Consider the following 13,934-nt stretch of genomic DNA (forward strand, 5'->3'; position numbering starts at 1 on the left):
TCTAGGGGAATTATAATATTTCTTTCCATGGCATTGGCCTCTTTGTGTCATCACAGAGTCATCTTTTATAAATTAAGACTCAGGCACAAATCAAAGTGTCAAGAGATATACCGAACGTATTACCCCAGCATGGAATAGAGGCAAGAGGGAATGAGGTTAAGCACAGCAAGAGAAAAAAAATGCTTCAAGAAAGCCACACATTGAGGGGAGCCTGGGTGGCTCAGTTGGTTAAGCATCTGCCTTCGGCTCAGGTCGTGATCTCAGGGTCCTGGGATGGAGTCCCCACATTGGGCTCCCTGCTCAGTGGGGAGTCTGCTTCTCCTCTCCCTTCCCCCCTCCCCCTCCCCTGCTCCTGCTTCTCTCCCTCTCTCAAATAAATGAATAAAATCTTTTTTTTTAAAAGAAAGTCACACATTGAAGTTGTATGCAATCAAACCTTGTGAATAGGTTATTCTTTAATCTTTTATAAAAATAACTCTACTATTTCAGTTCTCTTTCATTGCTAACAAATCATATACTTTGATTTCTACATTGCTCACAGCATAACAAGAATGGAGGAAATGGAATCCTTAAGCTGTTAGAAAACAAATCTTTCCCGTTGTGATGGGGTCATCAACACCATCGAGGCTTTTGCTAGATTGGAATCTAGACTTTTCTCTTTTCCTGCCTGTGACATATTTTGCAGAGGGTGATGAACAGAACCTTGACCTGTTAATGGGCAGCCAAAGGGGATATGGAGCAACCAAAGACCAATCTGTGTGATCAGTCCCTAAACAGTCATGAACTGAGCAGTAGAAGAGGAGAGGATCAGTCGAGATTGTGCTATACTAGTTCAAGTCAGGGGACTCATTATCAGAGTTCTGTACATAACCACACTCACTGATAAAATTCCAGAGTTACACAATTTCCTTTGAAAAAGATAACATCGTGGTGGTCTGACTGGTCATGTACAGAATGACCTGCTGTTTTATACTCAGCGCTTCCTGCTGTCACAAAGTGAAAGACTGTCCTTGGCTGCTTGTTTCTTAGTAACTCTGGTAAACTAGGTTAAAAGCCAGTTTTCATGGATCAACCAAAAAGAAACTCGAGGGTATAAACAGGAATCGTGGAGGTAAGGAGAGATTGAATCTTGCCGGACAGATATAAAGCTAAAGCTTCCTTGACTTTAGCCATTATCAGCCTCATGATCTTTTTCTTTTTTAAATCTTTTTTTTAAGGTTTTCTTTATTTATTTGAGAGAGAGAGTGCGTGTGTGGGCACCAGCACCAGTTGGGGGAGAGGGGCAGAGGGAGAAGTAGATGCTCACTGAGCTGGGAGCCCACCTGAGGACTTGATCCCAGGACCCTGAGACCATCGCCTGAGCTGAAGGTAGACCCTTAACCGACTGAGCCACCCAGGAGCCCCCAACCCCAGGATTTTAATCGCTAAACACAGGTAAGACTCACTCAATCCAGAAATCTTTAGGACAACAAAGAAAGAAATTGTGGAAAATGATGAAAACTTGTGCTATGTCACTCTACTCAGGTTATAAACAGTCACCTTGGGTGTGCAGTAATTACTTATAACAAACTACAAAGGTGTCCCCCAGGGTTCTGAGGTAACAACCTTCTGACAGCTGCAGGTAAGTGGATGAGCTATTTGGTCCCATCAGGGTTCCTCTCTTATTTCTTGCAATGCTCTGGGGCTGCGGAGCCTCTCCTGGTGGGCCCCCTGCCCTTCCCGTCTCACCCCAGCTTATGCGGAGGCTGGGACACATTTCTTGACCACAGGAGTTCTCAATTGCAACATTATTCAAAGTTCGCTTTTGAGTACCAACTCTGGAATCACTGTAAGGGGGTTTGCAGTAAATGACCCCATCAATGGCTGGTTGCTCATTAGCCCACAGCGGCCTCTTTTATTTAGACAGTCCTGAGGCTCAGAGCATTCCCCCTACTCCCAGCCATTCAGCAGCTCTCTGCCTTTTAGTAGGAAAGGTAACTGTCACAAAAGAGGACAGAAATATGGACTTCTTGACTCCTTCTGCATTGCAACATAAAATATTTACTCCCACTGGGCAGAGGTGTTACTATTTAACCATTTCATTTCACCACCAATATAAGGGATGCTATAGAAGACTTCAGTAACTACTTGTTAATGTTTTTTTAATTTAATTTAATGTGTGTGGGGGGGGCAGTGAGGTAGATGAGCTGAAAAAAGTGACAGGACTATTGCTGTGATCTGATCACTGTCCTCACATCCCTCGCGGCTGAGTTTGAGCATGGAGTAGACAATGAGAAAGACCGAAATGCCCAGCAAGTTGCTGGCTCATATGGTGGCTTTGTGCCATTCTTCCTTTGGGGGAATGAACTGCTAAAAGATGTCCCCTCTGAGTAGACCATTTGGAAATAGGAGCCCTTCTGAGGTTCCAGGATTGAAAGGGAACAGCATTTGCTGTAGGGGTAGATTTGGGGCAGTGGTCCTCTCAGTGGGCATGGGGGCACAATAGTTAAAGGTGGCTCTAGAAGGAGGTCTCAGGACATCCTGGGCAATGTGACTCAGCTTTCTGTATCAGGGCAGTTAGTTACCATTATTAGGACCTGGTGAGAGAAGCATCTCTACTATGTGCCTTAACATGATGGATCATTTCAATTACCACCTGGATATCAGTCTCCTGGGCCTGAGATTTTACAGGTGAGGAAACTGAGGCCAAGGTTAAGTATCTTGCCTGATGTGCCATGGTGCCATGAGATTTTGATCCTCATCCCGCTGTCTTCCCTGGCACTCATTATTGTCCCTCTCTGATTGGTTTTTCTCCATAGTACTTGCTGCTGATATTAGCTATTTCACTCTTCATTTGTACATTATCAACAAGTAGAAGGTAAGCTGATGAAGGTAGGGATTCAGGCACTTAGAACAGGGCCTGGCACACAGCAGGCTCTCTCTGTAATACTTATTAAATTAACGAATTGTCCAAACATCAGGATCCTTTCTCCTATACCAATCTATTTCTATAAACTTTGGGCAAATAATAGTGCGTTGAAGGATTCTGGAGGCAAAGGTCATATTAACACAAAGTGTGCAGTGTTACAACCAGGATTTTCTGCTAATAAACTTCTGTTTACTCTGATAATAAACTACCATTTACTAAGACCAACCTTTGCCTTTGAAAACAGATTTACTGATGTCTGATATCTTTAATGATAAAGCGGAATTAGCAACCCCTGTTATGCTCTGTTGGTTATTTGCATATAGCAAGGCAGAATAATCTGGTAAACTTTCTATGCAGGTGTGTTCAGAGCATACAAAATAGATAAATCCTTCAAAATAAGATTCTTGTTGTGGGGTACTTAAATTTGGCATGCTAAATACCATGTTTTGTATCATCAAGTTGCAACTAAGTATTGTTAGCCATTTCAAAAGTAAAGAGTGACCTGTTTTAAACCATTTTGCATAATTTCCTCCCAATTTATTAAAAGTTCGCTGCGTGCAGGGCACTGTACTGTGGCTTATTGTTCAAAGAACAAAGGGAGCATTTAGACATGATTTTTGCCCTCCTGGAATTTACACAATAAATGGAAGAAAGCAGTGTTATGCACACTCTAGTGGCTCCAACAATAACTGTTGACTTTTTATTTGTAATCAGAGAAGCCTGGCAACAGAAAACTTTTCTTTCTGGGCTTACGAGAACTGAGCCTAAGTGGGAAACGTTATTTGTTTTGACGAAACCATTTACTTTTGTGCAACATTAAGTTGTGTCAATCAAGCAAATAAAGGAAGAAAGCCTTATTTATAAAATTGTCTGCTTCTGATTTCACTTTATTGCTTCTCAGGCTCCACCAGGAGAAAAATAATGAAGATTTTGCTGCTGGGAATTTTTCTGTTTTTATATAGTAACTCAGCCTGGGCAAAAGAGAAGCATTATTACATCGGAATTGTTGAAACAACTTGGGACTATGCCTCTGACAACAAGGAGAAGAAACTTATCTCAGTTGACACGTAAGTCACTATTTTTATTGTTTACAGACCGAATTTATACGCTGTCAATTAAAAAATTGAAACAGTAAGATAAATTATTTTATTAATTTGTTGTCTACAGAAACTGCAAAATGTGGACTTGAAATCCAGGAAACTTTAATAAATCTTCTCTAAATTCCTGGGCATTTTTTGTCGAGGAGGAAGGCTTGTCCTACTTCTTTCCCTTTGGTCCTGGGGAGTCTGCAGGGGCTCCTTATTACCTCCTCTGGTTATTATTGCATCTTTCATCAGGGTCCAGTCTTCTTGTCTGTTTATGCAGAAGTTCTTTAATTTAAGCAATGGCTATGTAAAATGTTATATTCATTATGCCGTTTATTGATTATTAGTACATAAGAATACAATGTGTTTTTTCATTCCTTTAAAAGGTCATTCATAGAAATAAAACACAATTTTAACAAATATAACTGTGCCCAATACCTGTTGGATGACTCTGGACAGTTAATTTAGTTTGTCTCTCTCAGACTCAGCTTGCTAACCCGTAAAATGGGGATAAAGAAGACCTCATAGGGTTCTTTGAAGAGTGGGTACATATAAAGCTTTTAGTACAGTGCTTGGTACATCACACATGAACAAAAACTGTGAGTTATCTATTGCAATGGTCCCCCCCAAAAAGACTTTGTGTAACTTAAATGTTTTCATGTTTTAGGTGAAAGGCCCCTTATTTTAAGCAATAGTCACCATATAGAAAAACAAGAGTATGATTCTCCTTGACATTTTTATAATGGAAATTTATACTGAGGTCATTACTTTTAATGCTAATTATTTTTCATCACACCCAATGCTCACTACTTTAAAAAATGTATTTTAATGGTGATAAAGCGCAAATGAACCCAATGACCATCAGCTGGTAAAATTATATCCTTAAAAATAGCTAAGCAAGTATGCCAATTTTCTTAATTGTTGATTCTGTTGACGGGGTATATGCTGTTCTCATTCATTTTATGTGTGTTTGAAAATTTTCACAGTAAGAAATAAATGCATAGCTGACAATAATATCTAATTGTTAAATAATTAATTTCATAATATACAGTAAGAAAAGTTTCTGGCCTAAAAATTACTGATTGTTAACAAAACTAGTACCTCTTGCAATAATTTTTTCTTAAATCTGGTTTTGAGGTAGTATTCTCTTCTTCGGAAAACGACCTATTTTCATGATTTCACCAAATTATTTTGTATGAATGCAGTATTTTCCCTGATTAAATACAACATACATTATATTTCTATAAGGAAACAAAACATAAAAAAAAAAAAAGCACTGCTATACTCCTTGCCCCCATCCACCATTCTTCTGCTGTTATTCATGATCAAAAATCCAATCAGCTTTGCTGGGCATAAACTAAGTGCAAGACATTGCCCCAAGCAACTTTTAATAAAGAAATATGTAACTCCAAAAGTGAAAGAAGAGAGAGTTTATTAAGAATGGTGGGAAATGGGGTTGGGGGGCTGTGAATTCCTTTGGTTTTAAATATTCTTTTGTCTTGTCTGTGTTTAGGGAGGTTATGCAACATTGGTTTGGTAATCTATGGCTTCAACAACAGCCTAGAGTCATACGAACTCTAAATGGCACTGCTCATTCTGCCTGTGATCTTTTTTAAAAAAATATCTAAACTGTGACTATTTAACAGAGCTTTAGAAATTTCACCAATAGCATACTAAACTTTTTTGTATAGACAAGTGTAGGTAGCAACTTGCTCTCCCTTCTTTGTCTCCAATTACCAGCATGTCTTAGTTTGTTCAGGCTACTATAGCAAAATATAACAGACTGGGTAGCTTATTAACAATAGAAATATATTTTTTAGTTCTAGAGGTCAAGAAGTCCAAAGCCAAGCTACCAGCATGGCCATGTTTTAGTAAGAGCTCTCTTTCTGGTTCATAGCCTTTTCACTGTGTCCTCACATGGTGGAAGAAGCTATGAATCTCTCTGGAGCCTCTTTCAGAAGGCACTAATACCATTTATGAGGGCTCCATTCTCATGACCTAGGCACATCCCAAAGGCCCCATCTCCTTATCCATCACATTAGAGGTGGCCTTAAACCTCCAGAACCTGTGCATATGATGAGTTATCACTCTCATGATCTATACTAATTCAATGGTGCAGTTGACTTTAAAATAGGATGATAACCGAGCAAAAAAAAAAAACAGTCAAGAAAATTAAAAGGCAATCTAGGGAGTGGGAGAAGATATTTGCAAATGTCTTATCAGATAAGTGGCTAGTATCCAAAATCTATACGGAACTTACCAAACTCAACACCCAAAATACAAATAATCCAATCAGGAAATGGGCAGAAGACATAAATAGCTATTTCTCCAAAGAGGACAAACAAATGGCCAATAGACACATGAAAAAATGCTCAACATCACTCAGTATCAGGGCAATACAAATAAAAACCACAATGAGATACCACCTCACACCAGTCAGAATGGCTGAAATTAACAACTCAGGAAACAACGGATGTTGGCAAGGATGCAGAGAAAGGGGAACCCTCTTGTTCCTGTTGGTGGTGCAACCACTCTGGAAAACAGTATGGAGGTTCCTCAAAAAGTTGAAAATAGAATTATCCTAAGACCCAGCAATTGCACTACTATGCATTTATCCAAAGGATACAGACATAGTGATTCGAAGGGGCACATGCACCCCAATATTTATAGCAGTAATGTCCACAATAGTCAAAACATGACAAGAGCCTAGATGTCTATCGACAGATGAATGCATAAAGAAGAGTCTATACACAATGGACTACTACTCAACCATCAAAAAGAATGAAATCTTGCCAGTTGCAACCAGGTGGATGGAACTAGAGGGTATTATGCTAAGTGAAATAAGGCAGTCTAAGAAAAACAAATACCATATGATTTCACTTAGATGTAGAATTTAAGAAACAGAACAGATGAACATAGGGGAAGGGAAGGAAAAATAACATAGGATGAAATCAGAGAGGGAGGCGAACCATAAGAGATGCTGTACTCTAGAACTGAAGGGCTGCTGAAGGTGTGTGGGGGGGGGCTGGGATAACTGGGTGATGGGCATTAAAGAGGACTCATGATGTAATGAGCACTGGGTGTTGTATGCAACTGATGAATCACTAAATTCTATCCCCGAAGCTAATACAGTATATGCTAACTACATTGAATTTAAATAAAAGAAAGAAGAAGAAAGAAAGAAAGAAAGAAAGAAAGAAAGAAAGAAAGAAAGAAAGAAAGAAAGAATGTGCCTAATCTAAACCAGAGAATTCTTTAGCAGAAGAAGAGGAAGAAGAAAAGAGATTTGAGGTGATTCAACAAACTGCTACTGACTTGCATATAGAAGAGGCTACTTGAGAAGGAAAATGGGGGGGCCATGAAGAGCTGGTTAAGCCAAGGTCCTCTTCTTACCACCAGCCAGGAAGTGGAGATTTCAATCCTAGAACCACAGTGAACTGAATTCTACCAATAACATGGATGAATTTAGAAGTGGATTTCTCCAGCCCCTCCAAGATGAGCACTCAGGCCAGCCAACACCTTGATGTCAGCCTTGTGATAACCTAAGCTGAGAAGCCAGTTATGCCGTGCCAGACTTCTGACCCACAGAGCAGTGAAATAATCCATGGGTGTTGTTTTATTTTTTTTATTTTTATTTTTTTTAAGATTTATTTATTTATTTATTTATTTATTTATTTATTTGAGAGAGAGAGAGGCAGAGACACAGGAGGAGGGAGAAGCAGGCTCCATGCAGGGAGCCCGACGTGGGTCTCGATCCCGGGACTCCAGGATCGCGCCCTGGGCCAAAGGCAGGCGCTAAACCACTGAGCCGCCCAGGGATCCCCAATGGGTGTTGTTTTAGGCTGCTATGTGATAATTTATTATTTGTCAATAGAAAACTAATGTTCTGTGTCTCAACTGATAAAGCCAAGAATCCAGAAACTTTTCCCATGTATTATCCACATTTTAGTAATCATGTCTAAACATAAACCAAGACCACCCAAGTGCATTCTGAATTTATGGAAGGATGTAGCATTACTACCATCTTAATAAGGCAGTATAATTTTTTTAAAATTCCACTACCATTAAAAACTCACTTCTGAGTCTGAATCTACCAAAAATTGTAAGAGTTGGCTATAGGATTCTAGAAGTTGGGGTGGGGGATAAAAAAGAGGGATATGATTACTGAGAGGGAGACTATCTGTTGTAATGAGTAGAAAAGAGTATGTTACAATTGTCAACAGGAAGAACCGCAATTAATGTAAATTATCTGGTTCAAAGATCAACAGTAATGGATTCTTTTGACTGAATATCTGACTGGCAAACTTCCTGCAAGCTTCCAGTAACTGACCCTTGTCCCCAAGCTGTGCTCTTGAAATTAAATAGACATCTTCCATCTTCTAATGATCCTTTGATGTTCCTTTGGAGACAGAACATAATCCAATAGACCTCCCCCAGAGTTATCATGTGATACAAAATATTTCCCCGTTTGGTTAATTTTATTAAAAAAAAAAAAAAAAACAAGATGGGAAACATTTTGCATATTGCTGTGAATATAAAAGGAGTTTCAAATGTTAACAACCCCGAATGTGTTGTAACTCCAGATCAATTATTTCAAAAACAGTTTTTGCCTCCCCCCAAATCTCTGTGTACAAAGAATGAATCCCGAAGCTTCTGCAATGCTCCTTCTGTATGGAGAGGTGATTAGTACACAGGGGAACTTCCCTGCAATGAAGGCATTCCAACAAAACCCACTACATTTTATTGAAATGGGATGTGACATATTCTCAGGTGTTTCAGAGTCACATTCAGAAAATATAAACACCCAGTGTATTGGAGTGAAGCCTTAAGAATTTGAGGGCTATTTTAAAACTTTGGCCTATGTAAAATGTGTATCAACAGGGCATTTCAGAGCATGGATTTGAATCTCTAAGTATCACCAGGATGAATCTCTACCAATAGGAGACACCGGAGAAAATTTACCCTCAGATTCAGATGGGCCTGTGTGAGACCGCGTGGGCCCGGGCCTTCTGGTGTGATTGGGGAAGAACCTATCTCTGCCCTGGGAGCTGTGCTCCAGCTCTTGTGTGTCTCTCTCAAACTGTACTCGGGCACCTCCTCGCAGCAGGATGGGCTGGATGAATCTGCTTTTAATCTCAGCGGCCTTCAGTGCCTCAGCATTTTGCTGCTGTTAAAACATCTGCTTATTAAGACTGCTCTCGTTCATACCAACGCTGCAGTGTGAGAGGAACAATTCACACCCCTGGCCTGCTGTTTTCCTGTGCATTTTGATGTCCCTGAAGTCCCTCTGAGCCTCCCGGAATTCGTTTTTCTATTTTGTTCTAATGAAATGGAAACTCCAACATTTAGAAAATGAAGACAAATTAGGAGAAACGAAGCAAGAGATGTCCCTCCTTTGTTTTCTGACTTCCAGCTTGGCCCCCTTTCCATTAAAAGGGTTCATTTCTCAGCCAACAATTTGAGAATCCTGGAGTTCACACAATCTGGAAAAAGTGGGGTCCTCGGTGTGTGGGGACAATGATGAGATACTCATCAAAGTCCCCTGCTCAACTCAGGGCAGGGTGCTCTGCTATTTTCTTTAGGTTTTTTGTTTTTTTGTGTGTGTTTTGTGTGTGTGTGTGTGTGTGTGTGTGTGTGTGTGTGTTTTAGATTTTATTAATTCATGAGAGACACAGAGAGAGAGGCAGAGACACAGGCAGAGGGAAAAGCAGGCTCCACATAGGGAGCCCGATGCGGGACTCGATCCCGGAACCTAGGATCATGCCCTGAGCCAAAGGCAGATGCTCAACTGCTGAGCCACCCAGACATCCTGTGCTCTGCTGTTTTCAACACCTGCTACTGCCCGAATTCAGCCACCAGAGCCACTGCGGGGCAGCTGGGCTCCCTGGCTCCAGGACTCAGCTTTAATCTGATGTCCTCATGCAACTATACCAACAGGGGTCTGGCCATTGCCAGCCTATGTTCTAGAAACAGAGCCTGCCACTTTCCTATCTTACAGTCCTGAGAAATCCCACTGCCTCTGGGATTAGGCTGCTCTCTTCCCCTTCATTTTGGAGTCTCATGTTACCCAGGGCCCAGAGCTGCCTGCCCACAACAGAACACACTGGGGTGTCGGTCGGTCACTATGAGTGCCTGAGCCCCAGGCCCATCAATTCTGATGGTGCGCATCTGGGCTGGGCTCAGGAGCTTGCATTTCACCAACGTCTTCAGTAGATTCCCATGCACATTAAAACTTAAGAAATATTAGGCTGTAGCCCTAGATTTTTGAAAAACTAGCCATTTAAGTTCTGCAGCAACAGAAGTCCAGAACTCCCAGGCAAGCGCTCCTCTTGTCTTGAAGAAAAGAAGCAAAAGTATCTTTCACTCTTTCCAATGAACTTACAGCTGAGAAAAGAAGACGAAGTTTATTTTTCAGTCAGATCATCCGGCTCCACAGGGATTAAGGAGAAACCGTAAGGCATCAAAGGTCACTGAGGTGAAAGTTAGCAAAATACACACATACATACACACACACATACACTCACACAAAGAAACACAAACTCCAGATCATCAGCCTGAGTGTTAGCATTTTTATTCTACTGAGGGAGATCTCATTTGTGGTGGGAGCTTGCCAAAATTCGGGTTTAAGCGGGTCCTCCTAAATGGGTAGATGGTGTTACAAACATCTCACTGAGCTATCCAGAGCTTTCTGTTAAGGACAACATAAGAATCACTTTAAAAGTTTGAATACCACTACCTGAATTTAAATTTTTAAAAAAGTCTGAATACCAAATTCTCCTTCTTTTCCTTTCTTGTCCTTCTCGTCCTCTCCCCTCTGCTCCTCCAACCTGGCTACCATTTACTTTGCGAATATTTTTAGAAAAGTTTTGAGTGACTATTAATCAGCCGTGAAAGCAGAATATAAACATTCAATGTTCAAGTATTTTCAGTAGCAAGGGATTAGAAGAACATAAGGGCAAGATAATTTTAAAACCCATACATATTGCACGCATCAATTCCAATCTTTTTTTAAAAAGGTTTTATTTATTTATTCATGAGAGACACAGAGAGAGAGAGAGAGAGAGAGAGACGCATAGACACGGGCAGAGGGAGAAGCAGGCTCCATGCAGGGAGCCGGATGTGGGCCTCGATCCCAGGACTCCAGGATCACACTGTGGGCTGAAGGCAGGTGCCAAACCGCTGAGCCACCCAGGGAGCCCCAATTCCAATCTTGGTTTAGTACTTTTCTTTAGAAAGAAAAATGGTAGAATTAACTTACCATCATTAATGTTATTTAGGAAAACAAATATATACACGTGTTGAAGTCTCAAATATCCAGATTAACTGCTTATAAACTTTTCTTTTCTAGCAGCTGAAAGAGGTAGACCCTAAGTGAGTAATGTCTTACCTGCTTTATCTTAATATTTCACTTTAATTTTGTCTTCTATTTCATAATGCCTCTGTGTTTTAACATAAAAAACCTGTAAAAAGGTGTATCTTACCAGAGTAAGATACCACATGATTCTCTGCTACACACCTGACGTGGGAGGCCTCACATAATTAAAATAGCACGGTAAGTGCCTGTTCACCTCTTCATCTTTTGGAAGCATCCTTACAAATGATAGGCAAACATTTAATGTGATATAGTTATTAATTTCTCTTTAATTACATGAGGTGTTATAATTATAATGTATCCCCAGAAGTGATGGCTCCTGATAGAGTTGTCTTCTTTTCCTTTTCAGGGAACATTCCAATATCTACCTTCAAAATGGCCCAAATAGAATTGGAAGGTTATATAAGAAGGCCCTTTATCTTCAATACACGAACGAAACCTTTAAGACAGTTATAGAAAAACCTGTCTGGCTGGGGTTTTTAGGCCCTATTATCAAAGCTGAAACTGGAGATAAGATTTATGTACACTTAAAAAACTTCGCCTCTAGGCCCTACACTTTTCATCCGCATGGAATAACTTACCGTAAGGAATATGAGGGTAAGTTCAGCTCATATCCTAGCTGGAATTTCTTCTTTTCAGTAGGAGCATTTTTTTTTTTTTAAACTTCTATCCTCCCCTCCTGGATAAGACCTGTAACTATGTCGTTTAGCTCGAAACTATTTCATTAATAAGTATTTTGGTTCATCATAATAATGCCATGTTTCCCTTGGTGGTGCTTGCTTGTGTGCAGTGTGAACGTGGTGGGGCTTCTGGGTAGACTGGTAAGGTAGTCAGTGAGAACTGGGACTTCCCTCCCAGTGCCCCGCAACTCGCCAGCCAAAGAGAGTGAGAGAGCTAGGCACTGTGCATTAAGGCCTAGAAAAGGCAAAGATTCAAAGGGAGGAAACAGGACTCGAGATCAGGATCGTCTCACCTCTGAAATTCCTGTGTGAGAACATGATGTGGCCGTTGTCACGTCCCAGGCTAACTGGGGATAAACTCTATCTCTGCTAAGGCGGTCTGGGTAGTCTCCTACATCAGCCAAATGGTCCATGTGTCTGCATGACCCCAGAGTCACGGCTGAGATACAGGTAACCAGAAGGTCATTGGAATGTAGGACTTAGAAAAACAAAAACAAAAAAAGGAATGTAGGACTTAGAAACCTTAAGGATGGTATAGGAAGACACAGATTAGATTTGACATCTCTGATCTCATTTTTAGTACTTGATGATGGTAACAATGATGAAAAGAAGTGGTGTTTTGTTGTGGATAAGAGCAAAGGCTTTGAGAGCAATAGACCAAGCTTGGAAGACAGCCTTGCTTTTACTGGCTGAATGATCATAGGCAAGTTTCTTAAAATCTTTGTGCTTCAGTTTCCTCACCCATAAAACAAGGACAATAATAGTACATAGTAATAGCTCAATCAACATCAGGTATTATCATAAGCGAAAATGCGGAGGCTATGCTAATTGAAATTATAAAGATTAACTCTGGAAATGAAAATAAAATTAGATTTTTAAAATCAATTATTAGTTTTTTTAAAGAGGTATTGCTTTAGAAAGTGGTTGTTTTGACCATATATTTCTGTTTGTTCCTCTGACACAAACACATTCATAGCATAGAGGCTGACTGCCATCTTATTTCTTTTTTTTACAATTTCATGGTATATTAGGGCATTACTCATTTTTTTAAAAAATTTTATTTATTTATGATAGTCATCACAGAGAGAGAGAGAGGCAGAGACATAGGCAGAGGGAGAAGCAGGCTCCATGCAGGGAGCCTGACGTGGGATTCGATCCTGGGTCTCCAGGATCGTGCCCTGGGCCAAAGGCAGGCGCTAAACCGCTGCGCCACCCAGGGATCCCGGCATTACTCATTTTTAAGATATGGTAGTTACATTGTGTTTCTGTTAAAAGAAAAAAAAAAGAGTTCTTATCCTTTAGAGGTACATATTCAAGTATCTATGAATGAAATTATATGATGCCTGGGATTTGCTTTAGAATAATTTGATGGTGGGATGCCTGGGTGGCTCAGTGGTTTAGCGTCTGCCTTTGGTCCAGGGCGTGATCCTGGAGTCCCAGATCGAGTCCCATGTCGGGATCCCTGCAGGGAGCCTGCTTCTCCCTCTGCTTGTGTCTCTGCCTTTCTCTCTGTGTCTCTCATGAATAGGTAAATTTTTAAAAAAAAAAATTTTTAAAGAATAATTCGATGGTGATGGAAATAAGAGTGGGGGTATAGATGAAACAGGATTGCCCTTGAGTTGATCATTGTTGAAGCTTGGTTGATGGGTACATGAAAGTTCATCGTATTATTTTCTTAACTTTTACATATTTTTGGAAATTTCCAAAATTAAAAGTACAAAATTTTTAAAAATCCATAGTTGCTTCATGGGAAAAAATTTGATATCACACAAGATGTTTCAAATTATGAGAGAGTAGCCATTTTGCTCATACTTCCATACCATGACCCCAGAGCAAAAGTGGTTCTTTAAATTGTAAACCAAAAGTCGCTATTCTCTATTACTCCTCCC

The 13,934-nt window shown here is 40.3% G+C and overlaps 1 protein-coding gene and 1 long non-coding RNA gene across 7 annotated transcripts in view; one reads left to right on the forward strand and one right to left on the reverse strand.

The window, feature by feature from the left end:
* The first annotated feature begins 949 nt into the window (after positions 1–949).
* Positions 950–13,934, forward strand: part of LOC140613862 (ceruloplasmin-like) — a 63,986-nt gene continuing 51,001 nt past the window's right edge. For 5 of the 6 annotated variants that reach the window (XR_012014746.1, XM_072792321.1, XM_072792323.1 and 2 more), the window contains exons 1-4: positions 950–1,111; positions 1,218–1,434; positions 3,810–3,975; positions 11,715–11,962. Coding sequence is in view for 5 of the 6 variants with exons in the window: in XM_072792321.1 (XP_072648422.1) it covers positions 3,830–3,975; positions 11,715–11,962 (394 nt within the window). In the remaining variant the exon portion in view is untranslated. Of the gene's footprint in view, positions 1,112–1,217; positions 1,435–3,702; positions 3,976–11,714; positions 11,963–13,934 lie in introns of those variants that run through there. The other variant, XM_072792322.1, reaches the window with a different exon arrangement.
* On the reverse strand, positions 10,997–12,478 carry LOC140613864 (uncharacterized). The gene is made up of 2 exons (XR_012014754.1): positions 12,339–12,478; positions 10,997–11,219 (listed from the first exon to the last, which is right to left on the reverse strand). It is a non-coding gene; the product is annotated as an uncharacterized lncRNA (long non-coding RNA).

The sequence above is a fragment of the Canis lupus genome, chromosome 22, assembly GCF_048164855.1.
Source record: "Canis lupus baileyi chromosome 22, mCanLup2.hap1, whole genome shotgun sequence".
NCBI classification, from domain to species: Eukaryota; Metazoa; Chordata; class Mammalia; order Carnivora; family Canidae; genus Canis; species Canis lupus.